The sequence below is a fragment of the Hyperoodon ampullatus genome (assembly GCF_949752795.1).
Source record: "Hyperoodon ampullatus genome assembly, chromosome: 6".
NCBI classification, from domain to species: domain Eukaryota; kingdom Metazoa; phylum Chordata; class Mammalia; order Artiodactyla; family Ziphiidae; genus Hyperoodon; species Hyperoodon ampullatus.
In genome coordinates, this window is record NC_136919.1 from 74,868,667 (window position 1) to 74,891,557 (window position 22,891).

A 22,891-nucleotide genomic window follows, 5' to 3' on the forward strand; every position below is an offset into this window, starting at 1 on the left:
ATAAGTGTGTGATATTATAAGAGGGTCACAAACATGGTATTTGGAATAAAGCCAAATTTAAAGCACTTCAGTAACAACCAAGGTGCTTGAAGCAGACTTGGTTCCATGTATACACAAGAGGTGGTTATTTACAAAAGAGTGATTTGAGAATCAGGGGAAAAGAGATCCTGTCCCTAAAATATGCCTGCCACCCAAGGACCAAAATATCTGAAATTCCACCATTAAAGATTCATTTCTTCAGAATAAAAACTGATGTCCTTTTAAAATTCAAATACTGAGGACTAAGACATAAAATCAATATTATTTTACCATGTTATTTATCAAATTGTTTTTTCTCAAAAGAGGCATGTGCAGGGCTTCCCTGGTGGCACAGTGGTTGAGAGTCCTGCCGATGCAGGGGACATGGGTTCGTGCCCCAGTCCGGGAAGATCCCACATGCTGCGGAGCGGCTGGGCCCGTGAGCCATGGTCGCTGAGCCTGCGCGTCCAGAGCCTGTGCTCCGCAACAGGAGAGGCCACAACAGTGAGAGGCCCACGTACTGCAAAAAGAAAAAAAAAAAATCTATACATGAACAAACAAACTCATATGATGGCGATATGAAATGACCAATAAAACAAACCAACCTTTGGGAAAATCTAACGATGAACACAGAAAATAAGCATACAGAGAGAAAAGCATTAAACATGAGAAAGTGGATATAACCACAGGTATAGTGTTCCAACCACAGTTATAGCAATTTTATATCACTGTTTGAAAATAAAAGTGAAATGTATAGTTCTCTCCAAAGAAAGAAAACTGCCAACATTAAGTGAGGAAAAGAGTTCATTAGATACCAATAGATTACCATAAAAGAAAGAGAAGAGTTAATCAAGACATTCCCCATTTTGAAAAAGACCCAGGCCTAGATGGTTTTATGAGTAATTTCATTCAAACACAAAGATATAATTATTCCTATGTCATTTAAACTTCTTCAGAGAATAAAGATGAACAACTTCTGTTTCATCCTATGAGCTTATAACCATGAGACAAAAAACATGACAAAGATACCACAAAATAGGAAAAAAGGCCAAACTCACTTATGAGTATAAATACAAAAGTCCTAAATAAATACAGGTAAACTGAATCCTGAAATGTATTAAAAAGATAATGCCTCATGACCAAGTAAGATTTATTCCAGGGATATAAGGATGGTTCGACATTAGGAAATCCATTAATGTGACTTACTACATTAAAAAGAGAAAACCACATGGTTACTTTGATAGATGCCAAAAGAGGCATTTGACAGAAATGTAATAACCATTCTTGTAGGTATTAATGTATATCAGCATAACATACACTGGGGAGGGAAGGAATACAAAATGTGTAATATCTATATGAAAGAAATTATAAAACTTTACTATGAAACTTCTGGTTTTAATATATTTCTATCTTATTTGATTTTTCCCCAATGAGCTTATATTGTTTTTTGTAAAAATAATAACAATAACCCTGTATGAAGCACTGAACTAGGAGTTACACAGAGCATAATGCAAAGCCCTCTTCAGGCAGTTGTGGTATCCTCTGAGTGCCAGTAAAGAAAAAAGTAAAGGTCAGAGAATGAATGAGGAGAAAGAATATGCAACAGAAAATAGAAGTAACTCTTCTCAGTATTTGTGGAGAAGATTCAAATTTCAAAATAGCAGGACCAGGGAAAAATCACCCTGTTCTTGCCATTTATTTTGGAAAACATGGTGATAGAGGAGTTTAGAGCTGGCTGATTAAAGAAGAGGACTTGGGCTTCCCTGGTGGCGCAGAGGTTGAGAGTCCGCCTGCCGATGCAGGGGACACGGGTTCGTGCCCCGGTCTGGGAAGATCCCACGTGCCGTGGAGCGGCTTGGCCCGTGAGCCATGGCCGTTGAGCCTGCGCGTCTGGAGCCTGTGCTCCACAACGGGAGAGGCCACAACAGTGAGAGGCCCACATACCGCCAAAAAAAAAAAAAAAAAAGAAGAGGACTTGATGAATGAGGGACATTGTGGGGACCAGGCAGGGAGTTAAGATTATTTCTGGAATATTGTTCCACTTGGGAGTAAGCTCAAGAGAACGGGCAGACAGTTAAAAAGAGGTCCTCAGTGGCCTGGTGAGTGGTCCCTGGAGCAGAGAGGGCTGGGCACCAGGGTCACTTTGGAAAGGAAGACGCTGAACTATCCAGGTTACACAGAAGATGGGCAGGGGTGAGGTCAGGATCCAGGCATCATGTAAACAAAGAGGATTCTTTGGGGAGAAGATACATAAGGGATGAATGGGGTGTCACTGGTACCTTGGAGGTAGCCCTAGAATGCTGTGGGTGAGGCAATGGTGAGTGAAGGGGTGGGCGGGTTAGAAGGGCACCCTGGGCTTGGCAACCCTGCCACCCCACCATCTCCTAGACCAGTGACTGCCTTCAACCCTAGAGAAACCTCAGGTGGCTGCACGGCACTGTAAATGTCATTACTGCCACTGAATCCTACACTTAGGAGTGGTTAAAATGGCAAGTTTTGTATGTGTTAAGCATAAAGAAAAAGTATAATACAAATAAAAGGTTATTAGTGTGTCACTGAGACATCATTAAGGTGCCCTGGCAAGCCCCATGGGAAAGTAAGTGGAAGAAGACAATGGCCCAACCAAAGGAAAAAGAAAATCATGAGATATTTTTTCCAACTAGCACTAAATGTGAAACAGATTTCACAATAATAGAGCCACCACAGTCACACTCTGTAACGTCTGCCTCCCAACCATGGAGGCTCAGACCTCTGGTCACTTTAACTCGCAAAAGGAATGAATACAGCCATGTCCACAGTGTCCTCTCAGCAGCCGAAGTACTAAGAGAGAAATACACATCCCCAAAGTTAGTTTCTTTGCTTGGAAACTTCTTGGGCAAGAAACCATGCTCTTTTCAGAGCTCAGTGCATTTCTGGCACATTTTAAGTAGCGGTTGGAGACAAGGTTGACACCCAGAGTTGGTTTACTTCCTGCAATGAAGTGTCTCCAGCCCTGAAAATGACTTTGGAATAACGTCACTTACTGTGTGGAGAGACACTTTTCCTACCTAACTATATACACAGAGTTTCCTCTCTGGTTTAACAGAAGCAAAGTGTAATTCACAGGATTAAAAAAATGAGCAAATCATTTGCCTCCATTTCTTGGAGACAAACATTCAGTTTGATAAGTCAACAAAAAGTCATTTACACTCAAAAGACCACTTGCATGGATATAAGCAGTTCTGATTTACTCCAGTGGGTCTGGAGGGGGTGCAATTTATTACAGTCCACTTAGCGCTGTAACAACTGCTTTTCAAAAACCGACACTGATTCATGAAAATGAACGTACGGACCCTCTGCAGCATAAACCCTAACAGCCTCAGGCAAGTGCCAAGAGAAATGTAGTACAAGGCATCACTGGACCGGTATGCGGAAGCAAGCAATTACGCCGGTATTTAACCCAATTCATTACTCATCAGAAAAGGGCTCAGCACAGGAGTCAGACCCAGACGAGCTGACAAGGAGCACAGCCACTTAACTGTCCCCTCCAGCGATTACACTCTCTCAACCCAAGAGTGTGTCAAATTAAAACAACTACACATTGACTTTTCGCTTCTGTAAACATTAAGGGGTGATTGACAACTTTGGGTTGCAGCCAGCCAGCCAGGCATCCTTATCCACCGTCTCTACTTGTCTGCTCTCAGCTCTAGACATGTTGCGTTAGGAATATTCCTACAGGACACGGAAGTATTTCATGGCTTTGCCACTGGGGCTCACCCAAAGAGGTTCTGCCGTCTCTCATGGATAAGCAGCTTCAGAGGACCCTTAAAAACGGAGTATTTTAAAAATTAACATTTGTCCCTTTCCATTAGAAAAACTCTAGTACTTCCAATCAGAAAAATGGAAAATCAGCCAGTCTTTTATGTGCACTTCTGCCCTCACAGCTCTACCTACTATGATCTGGACTGTGGAAGGATTCCCTTCCCTTGTTATCCTATTCTCCTTTATCTCAGAACTGTAAGGAGTAGAAAAAGATACAGCTGAAATAGGAGGCAGAGACAAGTAAACAAAGTAAGAAACAACCCTAGGAAATCTACTCACCACAGAGATCCAGGTGGATCAACTGCCAACTGTAGGCTTGTGCTACAGATTCAATATTCAATGTCTAGTGTTCTCTGATGATCACAGAAAAAAGCCACAGGCAAGTGTCAAACTTTGACTCTTCCACCATTTTCCCCTTCTGGTGCCAAGACTATTCAATGGGGAAAGGGCAGCCTTTTCAATACATGGTGTTGGGAAAACTGGATATCCACATGCAAAAGAACGAAGTTGGACCCTTACCTTACACCACATATAAAAATTAACTCAAAGCAGATCAAAGCCTTCAATGTTAGAGGGAAAACTATAAAACTCTTAGAAGAAAATACAGGGAAAAAGCTTCATGACACTGGATTTGGCAATGATTTCTTAGATATGACACCAAAAGCACAGATGACGGAAGAAAAAATATACTAACTGGACTTCATCACAATTAAAAATTTGTTCATCAGAGCACACGAGGCACAGAGCGAAAACGCAACCCAAAGAATGGGAAAAATATCTGCAAATCCTATATCTGAAGAGGGATCAATGCCACTTTTCCCTCTTGGTTTTGATGTAAGCAGTCATTAGCAAGTGCCCAAGACTGACATGCTGCCCCATGACCATAAGACAAGTTTTCCACCCTGGGCAAGTACTATCATTCTTGGACTGAGACCAACCAGGTTCTAGTTTACTCACTTCCATCTGCTAGTAAAAAAAAAAAAAAAAAAAGTGTGCACCACAGTTAGACCCAAAGATCGACTTAACACTTGCCAGTGTTCAATCAGTCCAAGTCAGTGAGTCCTCCTCAGCCTGACAGGCCATTTGAAGAAGGGCTGATGCACCCACAAAAGACTTTTAAAGTGGTGTCTGTTGAGCTTGAGGTACTCCTATGTCTCAGGTTTAAACACTGTGCTACCCACCCCATCACTCGAAACGTCCACAACAAAATAGCCTTCACCTAACTGTCCGAGACAGTGCTGTCCAACAGAACTGCCTGAGGATGGAAATGTTCTACTTCTGCTCTACCCAGTATGGTAGTCACCAGCCCCACATGGCTACTGAGTGCTTGAAATGTGGCCAGTTTAACAGAGGAACTGGATTTTTAATTTTAATTAAACATGGATAGCCCTATGTGCCCAGTCGCTCCTGTACTAGATGGTGCAGGTCTAAGGCAGCAGGCTGAAGACAAGGGTTTCAATACCGTGTGACAGTCTGAGGTTGGAGAGTGTCCCAGAGAGAGAAGACCGTCCAGCTCCACTCCCAGCTGCCACCTGTTCTCTCTATTCAGCGATTTCCTTTTCCCTCAAATAGGGTCAGGGATTTCTGCTCTACCAACCTGTGGTATCACAGACAGATATCTGGACTTTGTCCCTGTTCCTGGCACAGAGCTCCTAAAACCCTTGGAATTTCCTGAGTGAGAAGGATGACAGGAGCCTCTTTGTTCTAAGCAGGTGACTCTTGGCGGGCTGGATGGTTTCGGGATGGGGGCTAGTCACAGACGCAGGGTAGGGGCTGAGCACCAGAAAGACCCAGCCCTGATTAGAAGCTTGGAACTTCCAGCCTTACCCCCAACCTCCAGGGAGAGGGAAGGGCTGGAGAGTGAGCTAATCACCAACTGCCAATGATTTAATCAGTCATACCTGGTAATGAAACCTCCCTAAAAACCCGTTAGCAATTGGGGTTCTCAGAGCTTCCGGGCTGGTGAGCACATCAAGGTGCCAGGAGGGCGGGGTCCCTGAAGACGACTTGGAAGCTCTCCACCCTCTCACCATACCCTGCCTTATGCATCCCTTGCCATTGGGCTATTCCTTTATAATAAACCCGTAATAGTAATAGTAAGTCAAGTGCTTTCCTGAGTTCTGTGAGTCATTCTAGTGAATTATCAAACCTGAGGAGAGGTTGTGGGAACTCTCAAATTTGTAATGGGCCAGGCAAAAATGTGGGTAACCTGATCACCCCATTTATGGCTGGCATCTGAAATGCGGGCAGTCTTGGGAGACTGAGCCCTTAACCCATGGGGTCTGGGCTAAATTTGGACAGTCAGTATTAAAACTGAATTATAGGACACCCAGTTGGTGTCAGAATTGGTGTCAGGAGGAAAAAGGCTCGTTACCTAATAAGACTGTTGTTGGAATTAAACAAGATGACGTATGTCAAAGTGCTTCAAAGTAAGAGATTATTTTTCCTATTTGGTTGATCTGTAAGGGACATGAGCTAGCTCATGAAGGCTAACCATAAGTCTACCGTGAAGTAACCTTTGCATTAGTTCACAGTAACATTGGGAAACAACGCACTGCTTTCTCATTCATTTCCCTGTGGGGGAAGGCCCTAATTCTTACCTGCTTTATTTGCCAGGAAAAGTGGCAAAGATTCTAATTTGTAGCAGTACATCAGGGTTTAATTGTTTATGGTTACATGGAGCACTTCAAGGGCAAAGATGGCAAGAAATTGGAAATTCTTCCCCCAAACTCAGAGAGAGAGAGAAAAAGAAGAATCCAAATTTGGGGGAGGTGGGGGGAGTGGGGATGAGAAAAAGAAAGGCAACAATCTGGAAAAGAAGTGGTCCGGGTGAGCGGTGTGCGCCTGACCATGGAGTTTTCCATCTCTAAAAACCTCCGTGCTTTGGGGACCCAGCCTGCAGATGAGGGCCTGCCACAGGCTGGGCTCGGAGCATCGGAGAGCTTGGGAGGTGAGTGAACAGGCAGCAAATGCCAGACAGTTGGCAGTAAGACCAGGCAAGATACTCCATTCATTCTATACACACTGGCCCACCCGACCAACCTCAGCATCCTTCTCCTACTTCCCAAGAACCTCAGCAAGAAGAGGAGACATACAGAGACGCTAAACTCTTCAACAGTGTTACGAACTGAACTGTTATACCCCGCCCCACCCCTAATTAATAAGTTGAAGCCCTAGCCTCCAATGTGACTGTATTTAGAGACAGTGCCTTTAGGGAGATAAATGAGGTTATATGAGGTCTTAAGGGTAGGGTCCAAGCCTGGTAGGACTAGTATTCTTACCATACAGAGGAAAGGCCAAAGAAAAAGGGGTCTCACTGGAAACCAAACCTGACAACACCCTGATCTCAGACTTCTAAACCCCAGAACTGTGAATTTCTGTTTCTTAAGCCTCCCAGCCTGTGCTATGTTGTTATGGAAGCCCTGGCAAACTAATGTAAATAGTATTAGCATAAAACAGGAAAATCACACACCCTGGCTTGCTGAATGTGGGGAGCCTCGGCACCACAACTATGGGTGTCATTTCATTTCATATAGTAGGTTCTACTTGTTACAGACATTCATGTATTGAAGACGTAATAAAATGAGATAAATCCATATTTCCCCTTGAGAATCTTAGGGTTTTAATCTTAATAGTTTTGCTGGCCCCTGCGATAGTTTTTGAACTCAAAATAAACCAAGCCTTTTCATATAATGAAATCTTATTTGGCCATAAAAAAGAATGAAGCTCTGTTCCAAGCCTCAGTTTGAATGAACCTCGAAAACATTATGCTAAGTGAAAGAAGTCACATGTAAAAAGGCTACATATCATATGATTCCATTCATATGAAATGTCCAGAAACAGGCAAATCCATAGAGACAGCAAGTAGAATAGTAGTTTCCAGGGGCTGAGAGGGAGGTGGAAATGAGGAATGACTGCATATGGGGATTCACTGGGGGATGATGGAAATATTCTGGAACTAGACAGTGATAATGGTTGCACAACTTAGTCCACATACTGAAGACTACTGCACTGCATACTTTAAAAGTGGTGAACTTTATGGTATGTGAATTATATATCAATAAAGTTGTTATGAACAAACAAACCAAGGCCATCCCACCTCTATAGCCATAGAGTAACAAAGGGGAAACACGCCTGACAAGGGCTGCATATTTGGAACACCTCTTCCCAGACTCTGGTTGTGATCCTGACTTCTCTAACTGGAGATGGAAACTCTCCCTTAGGTTTATGGAGGAGACTTCAACCAAGGCTGGAATACGAGCAAGACAGTGGGGCACATGGCTACTTCCTCACACACCCTGCAGAGGCTTAGAGACCAGGCTGTTCTTCTGTGGCAGGAAGGGAAGGGCTTGTGTCCCTAAGATCTGCTAACATTCAGGGATCACTGCAGCATGTTCTCTGCCATGCTTCATCTCCTGGGCATAATGCTAGGGCCACAGACACATAATTGGCACCCAATGAATTTATTGCTTGTTTATTGACTGAGCCATCAGTTCCTATCCTGGTGGGGGGTGGGGAGGCTTCAGGAAAGAGACAGAGGAGCTGGTCTTGCCCAAGAGCTTCAGGAGTCACTGTAATGCCTGGTGAAGCTACAATGGAACGACTGAACCAAATGCACGAAAACTGTAAGTTTCCATTTTGAGTCTGAGCAACAGTGGGTTAACTTTTAGATGCTGTTGTATTAATGGCGCTAACCTATAATATATGATAAAAGAAATGTCTGCACCTACAAATTACCTAAACAGAGGAAGACACAATACAGTTAACATGTGCAAGGAGAAATTATAATCCAGAAATTTTTCACAGAGAAACCCATGAATAGCTTCAACCAGAACAGGAAACCATTCCAAGCAAGATCAGCACTGCCTCTTGTACTATGTTTGTAGAGATATAAATGAAGCAACTCTTAAACTGCCGAATATGCTTAGTGAAAGTATTGCTCTCCTCCATCCACTGTTCATTTCCGCCTTCTACCCCAGTGCCCGAAAATGGTGGTTCAGAGAGGACTTGGATGAAGCCCGAGGTTGCCAGATTTAGCAAATAAAAATACAAGGTGCTGAATTAAATTTACATTTCAGAAACAAATAATTTTTAATATAATAAAATACCGTGAACATGCTTATTAAACATGAAAATAACGTTTGTGGGTTTATGTGACATTTAACTTTAACTGGTCATCCTGTGTTGATCTTACAACACTAACGAAGTGATCGCGTTGGGCTGACTAACGGCTATTCTCCCTCCTCGGGCACCACGGCCAATGGGAGGCTTCTGGCCCCTGTCCCACCCCCCGAGGCCAGCACCGCACACCTGCAACAGTGTCCTGTGCCACTTTCGAAAGCTCAGACGTGGCACGGTTAGTCAATCTCCAGTAAGAAGACGCTGTGACTAAGAGGAAACACAGCCAGGAAAAAGAGCAGAGGGCACTGGCGGGAAGGCTATATTCACCTCTGCATCTAAAGTGGGGGGAACCCCTACCCTAGACTTGGTGTAAACGGGGGACAGATCCTGGATTCTGTGCAGTGCCAAATATGTGAAGACCACAAACAACCCTGCTACACTGAAAAGAGAATTTAAAAATATGTGTGTTAAGAAGATGATCATGGGATTGCAGGGCCTGCTGTTATCTCTGAATATTATTTTTTTAATGGAGCTCATTTTTAATATCGGCACTTTTAGGCTGAATGTAAATAAGCCTGATCATGCAATAAACTCAGTGTATTCTTTTTTTTTGCCGATTTAAGCTAAAACACCATCAATCTTCTCTTAGAAGCAGCATCTTTCAAGATAACAGAGGCAGCACTAGGCTTTTGACACCCACTAAAAAAATAATAAATAAGCAACTGACTTTTGAGCCCTCCCCCCAAGTGCATGTATTCAGCTCAACAGGCCAGGTGCTCGAGAGCAGGTGAGGACAGCCTGTAGGGTTTCTTCTCTTTGCCCTCCTGCCAAGGGATCATTCCAGTACCACAGTAATCCCAGGAAAGAGGGGCCCTTTTTTTTGTAAGAAAGAATGGTAAATATGACCACTTTACACACAGCAAAATCAAACCCACTTCTATGATGAAATAACCACCTACTCTAGTTCCCCCAAAAGATTCCGTTGATGCCAATTTTCCATCTGAACAGCAGTTGGAGGGGACATAAAAGCTGGCCACCATTCTTTACACAGAAGCCCAGTTGGAACCTGACCCCAGGATATATTGTATACCCATGTATATGTGCAAGATGGGAAGTATAGGCCTATATATAAATATAAATACATATAAAGCTAACTTTCAGTGCTCAGAAAACAAAAGCTATCCCCATATAACAGCCAAATTCTGACATAACTCAGTTTGGACACCTCATCTGGTGTGCACTGCACTCATTCTCAGTGTAAACCCCGCTGCGCCGGGCAATGATATACTGTAATGTCACATCACAATCTGGATTTACTATAAAGGGCCGCTGACGAGCTTCAGAGCAGTAAACACTGCAGCGAGGTGTATTTCACACTGAGCTGGTTTTTATGAAGAACACTTCACCGCCCAGGCACGGCACCTGGATGATGGATGGTGAAAGATGCATGACAAGCTTCATCCTTGTTTGTAAATCTTAACTGTTCCCGCTCACTAACTCTGAAGGCAATTTTCAAAGACAGCGGCAGACGGAAGGACAGCACAGCTTTCCTGAAGGTTATTCAAGTTGTACTTGGCCTGGGCCGGGCCTCTGAGGAACCAAGGAGGGAACATAAACTCCGGAGTTACTCCACACCGCGCCTGAGAAAAACCGCCGAGGCCCCGTGGGCTCAAGTCAGAATCAAGCGAGGAAATCTCACGAGTGATCATGTTGGACGCTCTGCCCAGAGCGGCCGCTGTCCATCCAAGTTCATGCCCATGTGACTGCTGCCTCTTCAGGGTTTTTAAAGACAAGGGGTCACGGAATGAGTAACAGAATAAGCAAACTTGATGGTGTATCATGTGTCCACAATAGATAGGGTTTCCTCCACTGAGCAGGTGGGTAGGGGGGCCTAACGTCACACCTGCATCCCATGAAGATAAAATTAGCCCCGAAAACACGGGCCAGCAGTGTCTAGTCACTGTGTTCAACCTGGTTGTGTCAGGACACTTGGGAGTTCCTAAAAGTGTGCTTTCCAGAGCTCTGCCCTTTCCGTGTCCCCTCCTGACTGCAATCTTTAGCCCAAAGGAAAACGCTGGCAAAGGTGCCCTGTCTTTCAAGAACAAGTTAAAGATGTAAAAGCAACCTCATGATAAGCCACTGACAGACTAGGTAGAATGTAAAATACTGTCTCTCTCAAAAATTATCTGGGGAAATTCAACAGCCCTTTTATTGACACTAATTTTAAAATAACAACCATGTCTATGGAGGGAAAAAAAAACTTTTAAAAAGTGGTTTCATTTCGATTTGCACTTTTAATTTCAAAGCTAATAACTAGTCATTTAATTTTGCAATGTCTGCCTTTGTCAAATATTACACTTGCACTTTACTCCCTCCTGTTAAATAAAAAGAAAATTCAGATATCACCACAAAATTAAACAGTGACTTTACCATGTCAATCAAGTCATAAAGGTGTTTTAAAGTTTACATTTAGCTTGGGGAATAGTATAATGTAAATACCACACCTGATACCCTGTGGATTTTTTAAGGCTGCTTTTGGGGTTTTTTGACCAGCTAAGTCATCACTGTGTTCTCAGCTTTTCCACCTGCCATGTGGAAATGAGGACCCCCTTCTCTTCCCTACTTCACAGGCATTGTCTCCATGCCTCAGTGTCCTCATGTGCAAAATGCAGATAATACTATGATTACAAGACTTAAATGAGCTATCCCCACAATATGCACAGGGCATTGTCTTACAGACTGTGCGAAGTACGTGTTTGTGAGAAAAGGAAAAGGAAAGGGAGGGAAGAAGAAACCACAGGATTTACCAGCAGAAGGAACACCAGGGAAGCAGTTCAGAGACCTGAGCTCCTACACTGGCTCCTCTTCCTCAACTCTAGAAACAGGCTCAGAGATGACACGGCATCCTGCCTGCAACTCCACCCAGGCTCTCTTAGCGTGAACAGTGATCAAGCTTCTCCTGACTTCTCATGCAGGGCTGTGTTATCAATCAAAAACCCATCATAGGGCTTCCCTGGTGGCGCAGTGGTTGGGAGTCCGCTTGCCGATGCAGGGGACACGGGTTCGTGCCCCGGTCCGGGAAGATCCCACATGCCACGGAGCGGCTGGGCCCGTGAGCCATGGCCGCTGAGCCTGCGCGTCCGGAGCCTATGCTCCGCAATGGGAGAGGCCACAATGGTGAGAGGCCTGCGTACCGCAAAACAAACAAACAAACAAACAAAAAAACCTGTCATAGGCAAAGATTTAAGTCTTTAAAATCCGAGCTTTTCAAAGGGAAGATTCTACATGATACAAATCCAGGATACGTTGCTGCCTGGGGTTTGCACCCCACGTTTTCCCATGACCAATTTATTTCATCAAGTGCTTTATCAGAATGCCTAACTCTGGGCCAGGGAGGCACCAGCAGAAAGAATCCAGAGGCCAGTTTCTTATTCATACAAGAAACCATGAAACATCCCAGGAGTCCCCTGAGAACATGGTGTCATGCTAGGCACCTGGAAGACGACAGAGACGAATGAATGAGATCCCCGCCCTTCACGTGTGAGAACACACCCTGGTAATTCTTGCTGAAGTGCTGCAGTGAGTGAACTTCTTCCTTCCATGAGTGAGTCTGACATCCTTCAGGTAGGCCCTGGGAAGTGCCTGCTATTTCTAGACTGATGGTGGCCTTGTCAAAAGGCAGCATGTTACACAGAGGACATATTAGAGCCCCATCAGCTCTCTCTCTTTTCGTGGAGGGAGAAAAAAAGTTTGAAGACAGAAGCCTGTGTGTGTCCTCATCCAACGGCATTTCAGCTCGCCTTCTATACTATTCTTTAGGTATAAAGGGACGTGCTGGTGTCCTTATATATTCCTCTTCCCTGGTTGTTTCTCTTGAAACATATTGTATATGTGATATATTAAAAATAAGTCTTCAAAGCTGCCATTTCTCCATGTTTATTATATGCTTAAACTTAGTGTGCTTCATGTTCCTCACTCAGCAGACCATCATGTCTAGCCAATTTCAAGAATCACAATACACATATGGTTCATTTCAAGCAGGGTCCCTGTAGGGCTAAAAACACAGCCTCCTTGATGACTGTGATCACTTTCACTTGTACGGCCCAGTGCCAGGCACTTGGTGAAATCAAAAGATATATAAGACATGGTGATGGGTCTTCACGTGAGATTAAGGGAGTTGATAGCTGCTGCCATGCTTTCACATAATTTTTTTGTGAGCCATATATAAAAATAGATAAAGCTCTTATTACCTTTTTCAACCTTCCAGGTGAGGGATCTAAAGCTCTAAGAGATTAAACAAGTATCTTACAATCCAGCCCAGAGCTGGGGATCTGAGCCAGATCTTCCCTCCTGGGGGGTCCATTCCTTTGCAAGCATCGGCCTCCACAGTCACTGCCAATGAATGGTGCACTTACCTCTCTGTTCAAAGCTAAAGCTGAGAATAAAAAGGTCACATAGGGCTTCCCTGGTGGCGCAGTGGTTAAGAGTCCACCAGCCAATGCAGGGGACACGGGTTCGTGCCCCAGTCTGGGAAGATCCCACATGCCGCGGAGCGGCTGGGCCCGTGAGCCATGGCCCCTGAGCCTGTGCGTCCGGAGACTGTGCTCCGCAATGGGAGAGGCCGCAACAGTGAGAGGCCCGTGTACCGCAAAAAAAAAAAAAAAAAGGTTTACCAGCCAAGTGCTCTTTTCTTTGAAATTCAGCAAAAGATAAGTCATTTCCTAAAGCGCCAAAGCTTGAACTCAACATTTTCTAACTGTTGCATAAAAACCCATTCACCTTTCTTTAAAAAGCAGGGAAAGCAAGGGGTCAATGTTCTTCTCTCCTACAGGCTTGCCATACAATTCAAAGCAGAACATACACAACAGAAGCAACCCCCAGATTCCTTGGCCTGCTCTCCCGCCTGTCTGAGCAAGACTAAAACATTTCCAGAAGAGCTTTCTCCCTGACAAGAAGAACTGCCTGAAACATCAACACAACCCTTGCAGAAAGGAATGGTGGAAGGAAGATCACCCTGCCTCCCTTGTTGCATGTGTGATTTAAAGAGCTTGTTTACACCCGGGTCGCGAGCTCATCCTCACAACACCTGTGTGGGCTCGACAGGGCCCAGCTCCTCCCACTTCTTTAACAAGTGAGAAGACTCAGGCTCCCAGAGAAGAGCCTGAAACCCTCAAGGCTACAGCTGCTCAGTCGTGGCTCCCATTCAGGTGCTGAGCACAGAGCTACCCCTTTCCTACCCCCGCCCCGCAGCTGCTCAGGACAGCTATCACATCACCTCACATTAAAGGCAGCTTTGGGGTCCTGGATCATGAGTGAGCAGACCTGAGGGTGCTTCCAACAGGCAGCATAACCTCACTGTTCTCACCTGCAAAACTGGGAGGTTCGACCTCATCATCTTTTGCTAAAATCCAACTCTAACGCCCAGCATTAAGCAAGTCCATTCCGTGCGTGAAAGCTCAACCACTTTGCATTTAGTCATGACAACCGTGGGGAAGGTAGCATATGCCATCAGTGAAATCAGGCACTTCTAGATTCATCAGCCTACAAAATTGCCAATGCTGAATGCATTCATAAAATCCTATTTGGGAACACAGAGACCTCTACAAGCTGCCCAGACATCACAGAGGAACATGAGGGCTTCAACTCAGGGAGACCCTTCTGCTGACCTTGCCATCTGACCTCTGGGTAAAATGTAAACGCTCTGCACCTGGCCTCAGAGCTGCTCACATCCTACGTGTGTCAGATGACTAATGCGTAAACAGCTCGTGATAGGTAATAAGCATCCAAATGTGTGTTTCTGTCTCCTAAAAAAAGCAGAGTTTGAATGTAAAGGAAGGGTGAGTTTGCACAGGAGCCTGCCACTTATCTGAACTGGAAGCGGCCAAAGATCCAGAAGAAACAGGATGCACCATTTCTAACTTTCAAACTGAGATCACAAAACATTATAAATAGACAAAAAGATCTAAGCATGTTCACCTTTACCATTTTAAATCTAAACCTCTTTGCAAGTGTTGTCCAGCTACATATACTCCGAGAACTTATTCAAGAATTCACCTGTAGAGAAAATGCCTATTTACAGACATGAAATGCCACCTACCTGTAGACATGTGTGCATCTACTGACACAGAGGTGTTGCTGTGCAATCTGCCTCCTTATCCCAAGTTGAGGAAGCATCATTTCCAGAATGCTCCTACCACCACTTCCGGAAAAATCTGCAACTGTTACTATGACCTGGCCACACTCACACATAAACCAGCCTTCCACTTGGGCACTAGGTCAGTGTTTCTCAAACTATCTGCAAGGAAGGGCCTGTTTTGTTTAAATTTTTTTTCAGTTTCCAGTCCACCACAGTCTGATGCTTTTATAAAATACAATAAAAATGAATTACTAGAATCATAATCCAAAAAATGGAAAATAACAAGTGTTGGCTAGAGAAACTGGAACGCTCATACACTGTAGTGGAATGTAAAATGGTACAGCCACTGTGAGTAACAGTTTGGAGGCTCTTCAAAAAGTTAAACACAGAATTACCATATGATCCAGCAATTCCACTCCTAAGTATACCCCAGAAGAACTAAAAACAGGTATTGAAACAAAGACTAGTACATTAATGTTCATAGTAGTACAATTAACAATGTCAAAAGAGGGTGGAAGAACCCAAATGTCCATCAACTAATGAACAGATAAACAAAATGTATATCCACACATGCAACCGTATTAGGCTATAATAAGGCATGAAGTACTGATTACATGCTACAACTTGTATGAACCTTGAAAATATTATGCTAACTGAAAGAAGACAGTCCAAAAGGCCACATATTATATGATTCCATTTACACAAAACATCTACAATAGGCAAATCCATCGAAACAAGAGAGCAGATTAGTGGTTACCAGGGGCTGGTGGAAGGGAGAATGGAAAGTGACTGCTTCACGGGTATGGGGTTTCCTTGTGGGGTGATGGAAATGACTTGGAACTAGATAGAGGTGATGGCTGCCCAACACTGTGACCTACTAAAATGCCACTGAATTGTACACTTTAAAACAGTTAATGGTTAATTTTATGTCACGTGGGTTTTACTTCAATATAAAAATGAATTACTAGGAAAGTGAAAGACAAAAATTACAAGCCTCAATTTTTTTTATTGATTCAACATAGAATTGCTCTGTCAGATTGCTGTTTACTCTTAATCCCTTTGCTTACCTCCTCTTAGACCAGTAACAAAGCATGCACAGCCCCACTCTGGGGACCACTGCCCTACAAGGGGTGCCCTAGGGGATCCCACCCCACCTCGCTTACTCAGAGACATGCTATCGTCCTGACAATTATGTTCCCACACAATTATGTTCGCACATCAGCTAATCTTTATAATAACCTGTTATAATAACCCCCTTCTTTAAAGAAGAGGAAAGGAGCTTCCTTGAACTCATCCCCTCCTCCAGGTACTGCCCCACTTCGTTACTCCCCTTACAGCAAGACCCCTTCAAGAGCTGTCTACACTCACTGCCCCAGTGCTTCTCTCCCACATGGAGAGAAGTCAGGGTATGGTCCCCACCTCCCCCCGGCAAGGGCCACTCATCAAGCCGCTGATCATTTCCACCTTTCAACAGCCCATGGTCAACTCCAGTCCTCATCTCATCTGACCTATCAGCATTATTTGGCTCAGTTCATTGAAATGCTTTCTTTACTTGCCTTCCTTTGTTTTCTTCCTACCTCATGGGTAGGAGAAGGTACCTACCTGACTCTCCCCTGCGGGTCCTCCTCATCTACCAAACTTCTCAACGTTAGAAGGCCTCAGTGCTCAATCCTTGGTCCTTTATTCTTCTCCGTGTATACTCACCTCTCCAGGTGATGACACCATATTAACTTCAAATGACATCTACGCACTGAACGCTCAAGTTTCTATTTCCAGCAGGGAAATCGCCCCTCAACTTCAGACTCCGTACATCCAATTCCTACTTGACGATCCACCTGGATGGCTCACGTACATCTCACGCTTAACACATGCAAAATTAAACTCCCAATTCCTGCAAACCTGTTTTTCTCATGGTCTTCTTTACCTGAATAAGTGGAAACTCCATGTTTCTACTTGATCAGATCAAAAATGATGGAGTCATCCTTCACTCCTCCCTTTCCATCCCATCCCAGATTCATCACCAAATCTTTTTGGTTCTATCTTCAAAATGTTATCTAGAATTCAACCCTCCCACACTGTCATCACTCCCACCCCGACTAAGCCACTGCCATCTTTTGCAAGCATTATGGCCACAGCCTCCTAACTGGTCTCCCTGCCTCCGCCTTACACCCCTACAGTCTATTCCTAAACAGCAGCCAGAGTGATCTTTAAAAACCACAAGCAGACATGTCACCCCTTTGCTGGAAACCCTCCAGTGGCTTCCCACCTACTTGAGATAAGAGCCAAAGTGCTTGCAGTGGCTCACAAAGTCTTACACAACCAGGCCCCATCATCTCTGATCTATGTCCTAACACTTTTCAAGACATAAAAAAAAAGTGAGAGAATGGCTCCTAGCCTTTTTACAAAGAAAAACATTAAACAGTAGCAACACAGCAAAAGGAAAACTTTCCCTGTAATCCTTTTTCCCTCTACATTCTATTTTCATGTTGCAATCTTCAGCAAAACCAGAGGAAAACCTTGAACTTGGACTCATTTCTTTGGATGGTAAAGAACGGTTTATCTTTAAAGAAACTGAAGAAAAATGAATTTAATAGACAAATTTGTACTTAAATAAGACTTTAACAAAAACATTAAACCTACTGAAAAAACTGTTTTTCAACTTACTTACAAATCCCCACCTAAAATAACTGATATACTATTTACAAATTGTAATTTATTTATTAATGCAACCAACCAAAGGACCTCAACTCAAACTTGATAGAACTGATAAATGTAACTGGTTATCAGCCAGCCTCTACCACCTTCTCACAAATGACTATACTGATGCCCCCATCCCCCTCCCCGCATCCTGCCACTAGCCTCAGCCCCATTTACCAGAGGGTCTAAATGGCCCCCACTTGTGTCGATGTTGATAATAAAAATGAGGATCCAATGCCCCAGGAGATGATCCTGAGGTGTTCCTATTGACCCCCAACTTTCTCTTTCCCCACCCCTTCCCACCTGCTCTGTAAAAATGTCATGCAATGTAGGAGCCCAAGACACCATATATTTGGAAGCCGTAAAGCCGCATTTCTTTAAAAAATAAGCTAAGGTTTGGATTTCCTATTAATCCATATTCTCCTTCTCCATGGCAATTCCAAAGTAGATATTACTGAGATTCCACTATATTTCTTCCTAGCTCACTCCCTCATGTCTGAAGTGAGTTAGAGAAGTATCAGAAGGTTGAGCCTGAGGTCTCCTCACACCACACTTTCAAACACACTCTTTCAAACGTACATATCACCTGAACAGTTTTAGGAAATCCTAGGTGTTATTCACCCAGTCTCTCACCATGGACACTGGGGCAGCTGGTCTTTTTTTTTCCTGGACTGTAACCTCTCTCCTTCTGAGCCTTTTCCTTTTCTGCCATAAATTCAAATGCCTATTGCTCCTCTCCAAACTCCTTCCTGTCTGCTCTAGTAAATTTCCTCTTATCTTTTTGTGGTACTGCCTTGCTCTGAATTTACACCTCTGTCTCAAGAATGCCAATGCTTCTAAAAATATTCCACTATTCCTAGAGCAAGGAGCTCAGGCAATTTCTTCCTGAAAGTAAGTTTCAGTCCTAATTTTCTGTATGAGCAAATGTTTTTTTAACTGCTCCATCCCTAAACTCTGGCTCCATGAGACGATGAGTTAGGATTGTGACCTTTCGGGATCGTTTTCTTATAGATCAAGCTTACTTAAAAATCATACCTGACTCATTTATTCCTTTGTTCATTCACTCCTTCATTCATTCACTCAGCTGATGAAAAACAAATAGGCATCATAGCAGCTAAAAAGGTACATGAAATGTGCCCTCTGTCCTTAAGGAGCTTATAATTCACATAAATATATAGAATCAAAGGCAGTATGAAAGAAGGACCACATGGGCAAACATTATACAGTATGAATATTTACATAAAGAATTGTGTTTGTCCACTCCTGACAAAAAGTGATTATTAATGGGTCAAAGTGCAATCAATAATGTGTACTTCAGTCTCTCTATAGTTCAAACTGGTCAGGTTCCCTCGACCTATGTATTCCATATTAACAAAATCCTTTGTTTTATTTTAGTATGGTAAATAAAGCTTTTTTAGACTTCACTGTTCTGAATTTGGAAATCAAAGCATGGTTCTGATTCTCACTCTCTAAGCACTTGTTTCACCAGGAAGCCAGTTCTTTATAGAGAATCACGTTATTGAGAAAACCAGCTTCTTTTGTCTAGTAGAGTCAGTTCTAGTAGTCGATTTCTCTACCAACTCACTCACTGTTGCCCTGATTTCTACTTACTGCCTCAACTGTGTATGCTTCTCACTTTCCTAGATCAAAAGATGATGCTTAAATACAAAGAACTTAAAAACAGGGCCTGGAAACACAGCAGCCATAAAAGATCAGCCTATCATCACAGTGTAAACATTAGGGAGAAAGTTAAAATTGAAGTTGGGGAATTGTGTATTTCAAAGTGCTCTGGTTCATTAAACAGTCATTTTTTATTTTAAAGCCATTATATCAGAGTTATTTGCATTGCTACTGCATAAACTCTGAGATCTATTATATTCAAAAATGTTTTATTATGTTATTTCCTCCCGCAAAAGACGAATACACCTTCAATTTTAAATTGGAAAAGTTTTGGAAAACGATTCTTCGATATACAGAGATTCATTTCACCAAAAATATCAGGACTTGAACCACATTTAAAGGGCCCCTGATATTACATGTTGATCCTCCAGAAAATACATTTTTGGCTTCTGATGGTAGTCTCTATCTTATTCTTATCACTCCGGGTGTTCAGAAAAGAGAAACATGATATTAAGAATCTAGCAAAGCAAAATCATTCCATAACTGAATACTTTAAAGGATACTATACAACCTTTCCAACAGCTGCTATTTGGTAAGCTATTAGAGAGGACCAGAGACCCAGTGCTGGGCAGGTAGCCTCTCTCCACTTCAAATCCAGGCTGCGTAACCAGGTACCTACCACTCGCTTTGGTTTCCGAGTAAGAGAGGCCGTCCTCAGAGGTGAAGATCTGGGACATGCTCTGGCCCAGGTAGGAGGGAGGCGGGTAGTAAGAATGCATCCTGTACTGGGAACTCACTGCGTGGCAGCTCTCCGAGTTTTTCATCTGCTTAAGAAAAAAGAAGGAATATATTGAAACCGAAGTTGCCTATTATAAGAATTACCTAATTCTTTAAATTAAGGGAATAGCTTATTAAAGTTGGAAGTATCCTCACCCATGAATATGCCCCTCCAGTGCACAGACCCTAGAAATACTAGAACTGTGCAGCCTGAGGTGCCTTTTCGATGCTGGAGGCTCCTCTAAAGTACCCCTCTAATTCCATCTGGTCGCAGGATGCTTGACTAGCAAGCACAAAAGAGAACAGGGCAGTAAAGACCAGAGAGCGCTGCTTAGGAGCCAACACAATCCCCTGTAACACTGACCAGCACATTTGACCAGGAGCAAGTTATTTAACTTCCTCACGTTTCCTCCTGGGTAAAACGAGCATCTTACCTTGGCTACCTTACAGTGTTCACATCAAGAGAAATATTTTAAAAAAAAACACGCAAGCCTTGTGTGAGGGTCAGCTGTTGTCGTCAGCACGAGGCCGTGTCTGTCACTCAGAGCCCATTCCCACCCCCTCCTATGCTTTTCCCTGTAGCAAGGAACGGAAGTCTGGGATCTGCTTCTTCCAGATGCTCCTGTCACCAGGCTTCTGGAGGTGATTTGGATTCTGCTAATAGGACATAAAATGAGATCTGGTAGGCAGAAGGGAGGCACATGCTGCTTCTCCAACAGTAGTGGCAGCTGACACTTGGCAGTCATGCCTTTTTCTGGCAATCAGACCCTGCCTTTGGGACCATCAGGCAGCTTTTAGGTAAGGAGCAGTTCCCGTAGCTTCCTGACCTCTCATTCAAAGCTAAGGAGATGGAAACTCCAGGCTTAAAAGGGGTCCCCACTCTTGCTTTCCTGGCTCTTCCTGGCCACTTCCATGAACATTAGAATTGTTCTGAATCCTGCACGGACCCTGGTACGACAGTGAGCACTGAACACATGATCAGATAGATCTTCACAGCAAGAACAGCTCAACTAACAGCTAGACTTCAAGTACGTATACTGCCTTTAAAAAACTAAATTCAGGTGGTATTAACTTTATTTAAAAAGTCAACATAAGGGAATGTTCAAGGATAAACCAATTCTGTTTAAGAATTAAGGCATAATTTCAAAATCACGTTTTTCAATCAAATCTTTAGAATACTACTTGATAAAGAAAATAGTAGTAACTTGACAGAGCCTGGCAGGATAAAAGTAGGTACTGGGCTTCCTCAAGATTTACTATGAACATCTAAATTCTGGACAATTTCCCAAGTAATATAGGCCTAAGTAATATGGCTTTGCTTGGTGGAAAGGCCTAACTCCCTGATTTCTCTGTGCTAATCTGAGAAGCTCAAGGGATTCATTTTTGACCCTCCCAACTGCTCCCCAGCGCAGATGTCTGTTCTAATGGGTGGATTATTTCTTCTTGCAGAAGCAAAGACCATTCCACTTGATTATTTCCTTACAAGTTAAGTTTATCTGGCAAGTTCCCTTTATCCTTTCTAGTTTGTTTTTCTGATGCATATAAAGTGCTATCTCTTCTAACTCAATCACCCCACTTTCATTTTCTACCATTATATAAATCTTTACTAAATAAGAGGGCAGGCAAGCTGTACTTGGAAATAGCCAAAGGGGAAAAACCGTCTGCCTTTAATGAGTGAGCCCAAGTCAGAAGCCATTAAGGAGCCGTGAAATCATTTAAAGTGAGGATCAATGGTCAGTTTACTGCACAGACCCAGTTATCAATTAGCCCAGTGCTTCCCAGGGCTCTCTTAATGTGTATTCAAATAGCCAGGGGATCCTGTTAAAAAGTAGACTCTGATTCAGCAAGTCTGGGGTGGGGACCTCACAGTGTGACATGCTCTCAATCAGCATCTCAATCAGGAGATGCTGATTCTGCTCAAGGGACTAGAATAAATTATCCTTTCTCTCATACTTGGAGCCTTTAAGGGCCATGACCAAAGGAGGACCTTCTAAAAAAACTCTTTTGAACAACTGTTTTACAACCATCAACTTTCCACCGGAACTGAGGGAAGGTGGAAATGATGTAAAAAACATTAAAATTTTTTTCATTCTTTTTCTTTCTATATATGAGATTCCCCAGAGCTAAAGGATTTCCTTCAGGGGTCTGCTGCCATCTAACATGGTTGCAGCAAGACTAACAAACTCAGACACACTTTGCATTCAAGAGCCATTTCTGCCTCTATAGACCTCTGTCAAGTCAATCACACAGTCTAAGTAATGAACGCTGAACTAGGGGCTAAGTGTCGACTTTTAAGTACAAAGCACCGTGATGTAACCCAAGGGGCCTCCCCGCTCTGGGTGGTGAGTTGGGCCCTTCTCCTTTCAGCTTGACCGTATCTTCCAGTCAGTTCTTCAGGAAAAATGCTTTTCCGTTTTTCCCACGTACAAGAAAACTGACAGGATTGACCCTGCAAGGCTCTGCAAAATACTGGATTTTTTTCTTTTACTATGAATTTTATGTAAAACCTCTTTTTAAAAGTTTTCACTGTGAGTCTAGAGTAGGAATTGGCAAACATGTTTTGGTAAATGGCCAAAGAATAATTTTCTTAGGCTTTACAAGCCGCAGGGTCTCTAGACAAATCAGTAAATGAATGGACATGGCTATGTTCCAATAAAACTTTATTTATAAAAATGCACCCTGCTCCTCAACCTTCACTCTCACTAGAATACGGGGAGGTGG

General features: G+C 43.3%; 1 protein-coding gene across 1 annotated transcript in view; it reads right to left on the reverse strand.

Moving 5' to 3' along the window:
- The window catches only part of DMRT1 (doublesex and mab-3 related transcription factor 1), a gene marked incomplete at both ends in the record, with an annotated part of 101,356 nt that overhangs the window by 20,847 nt on the left and 57,618 nt on the right, over positions 1 to 22,891 (reverse strand). The window contains one exon of the mRNA XM_079706715.1: positions 20,073 to 20,220. Within this exon, the coding sequence (XP_079562841.1) occupies positions 20,073 to 20,220 (148 nt within the window). The remainder of the gene's footprint in view (positions 1 to 20,072; positions 20,221 to 22,891) is intronic.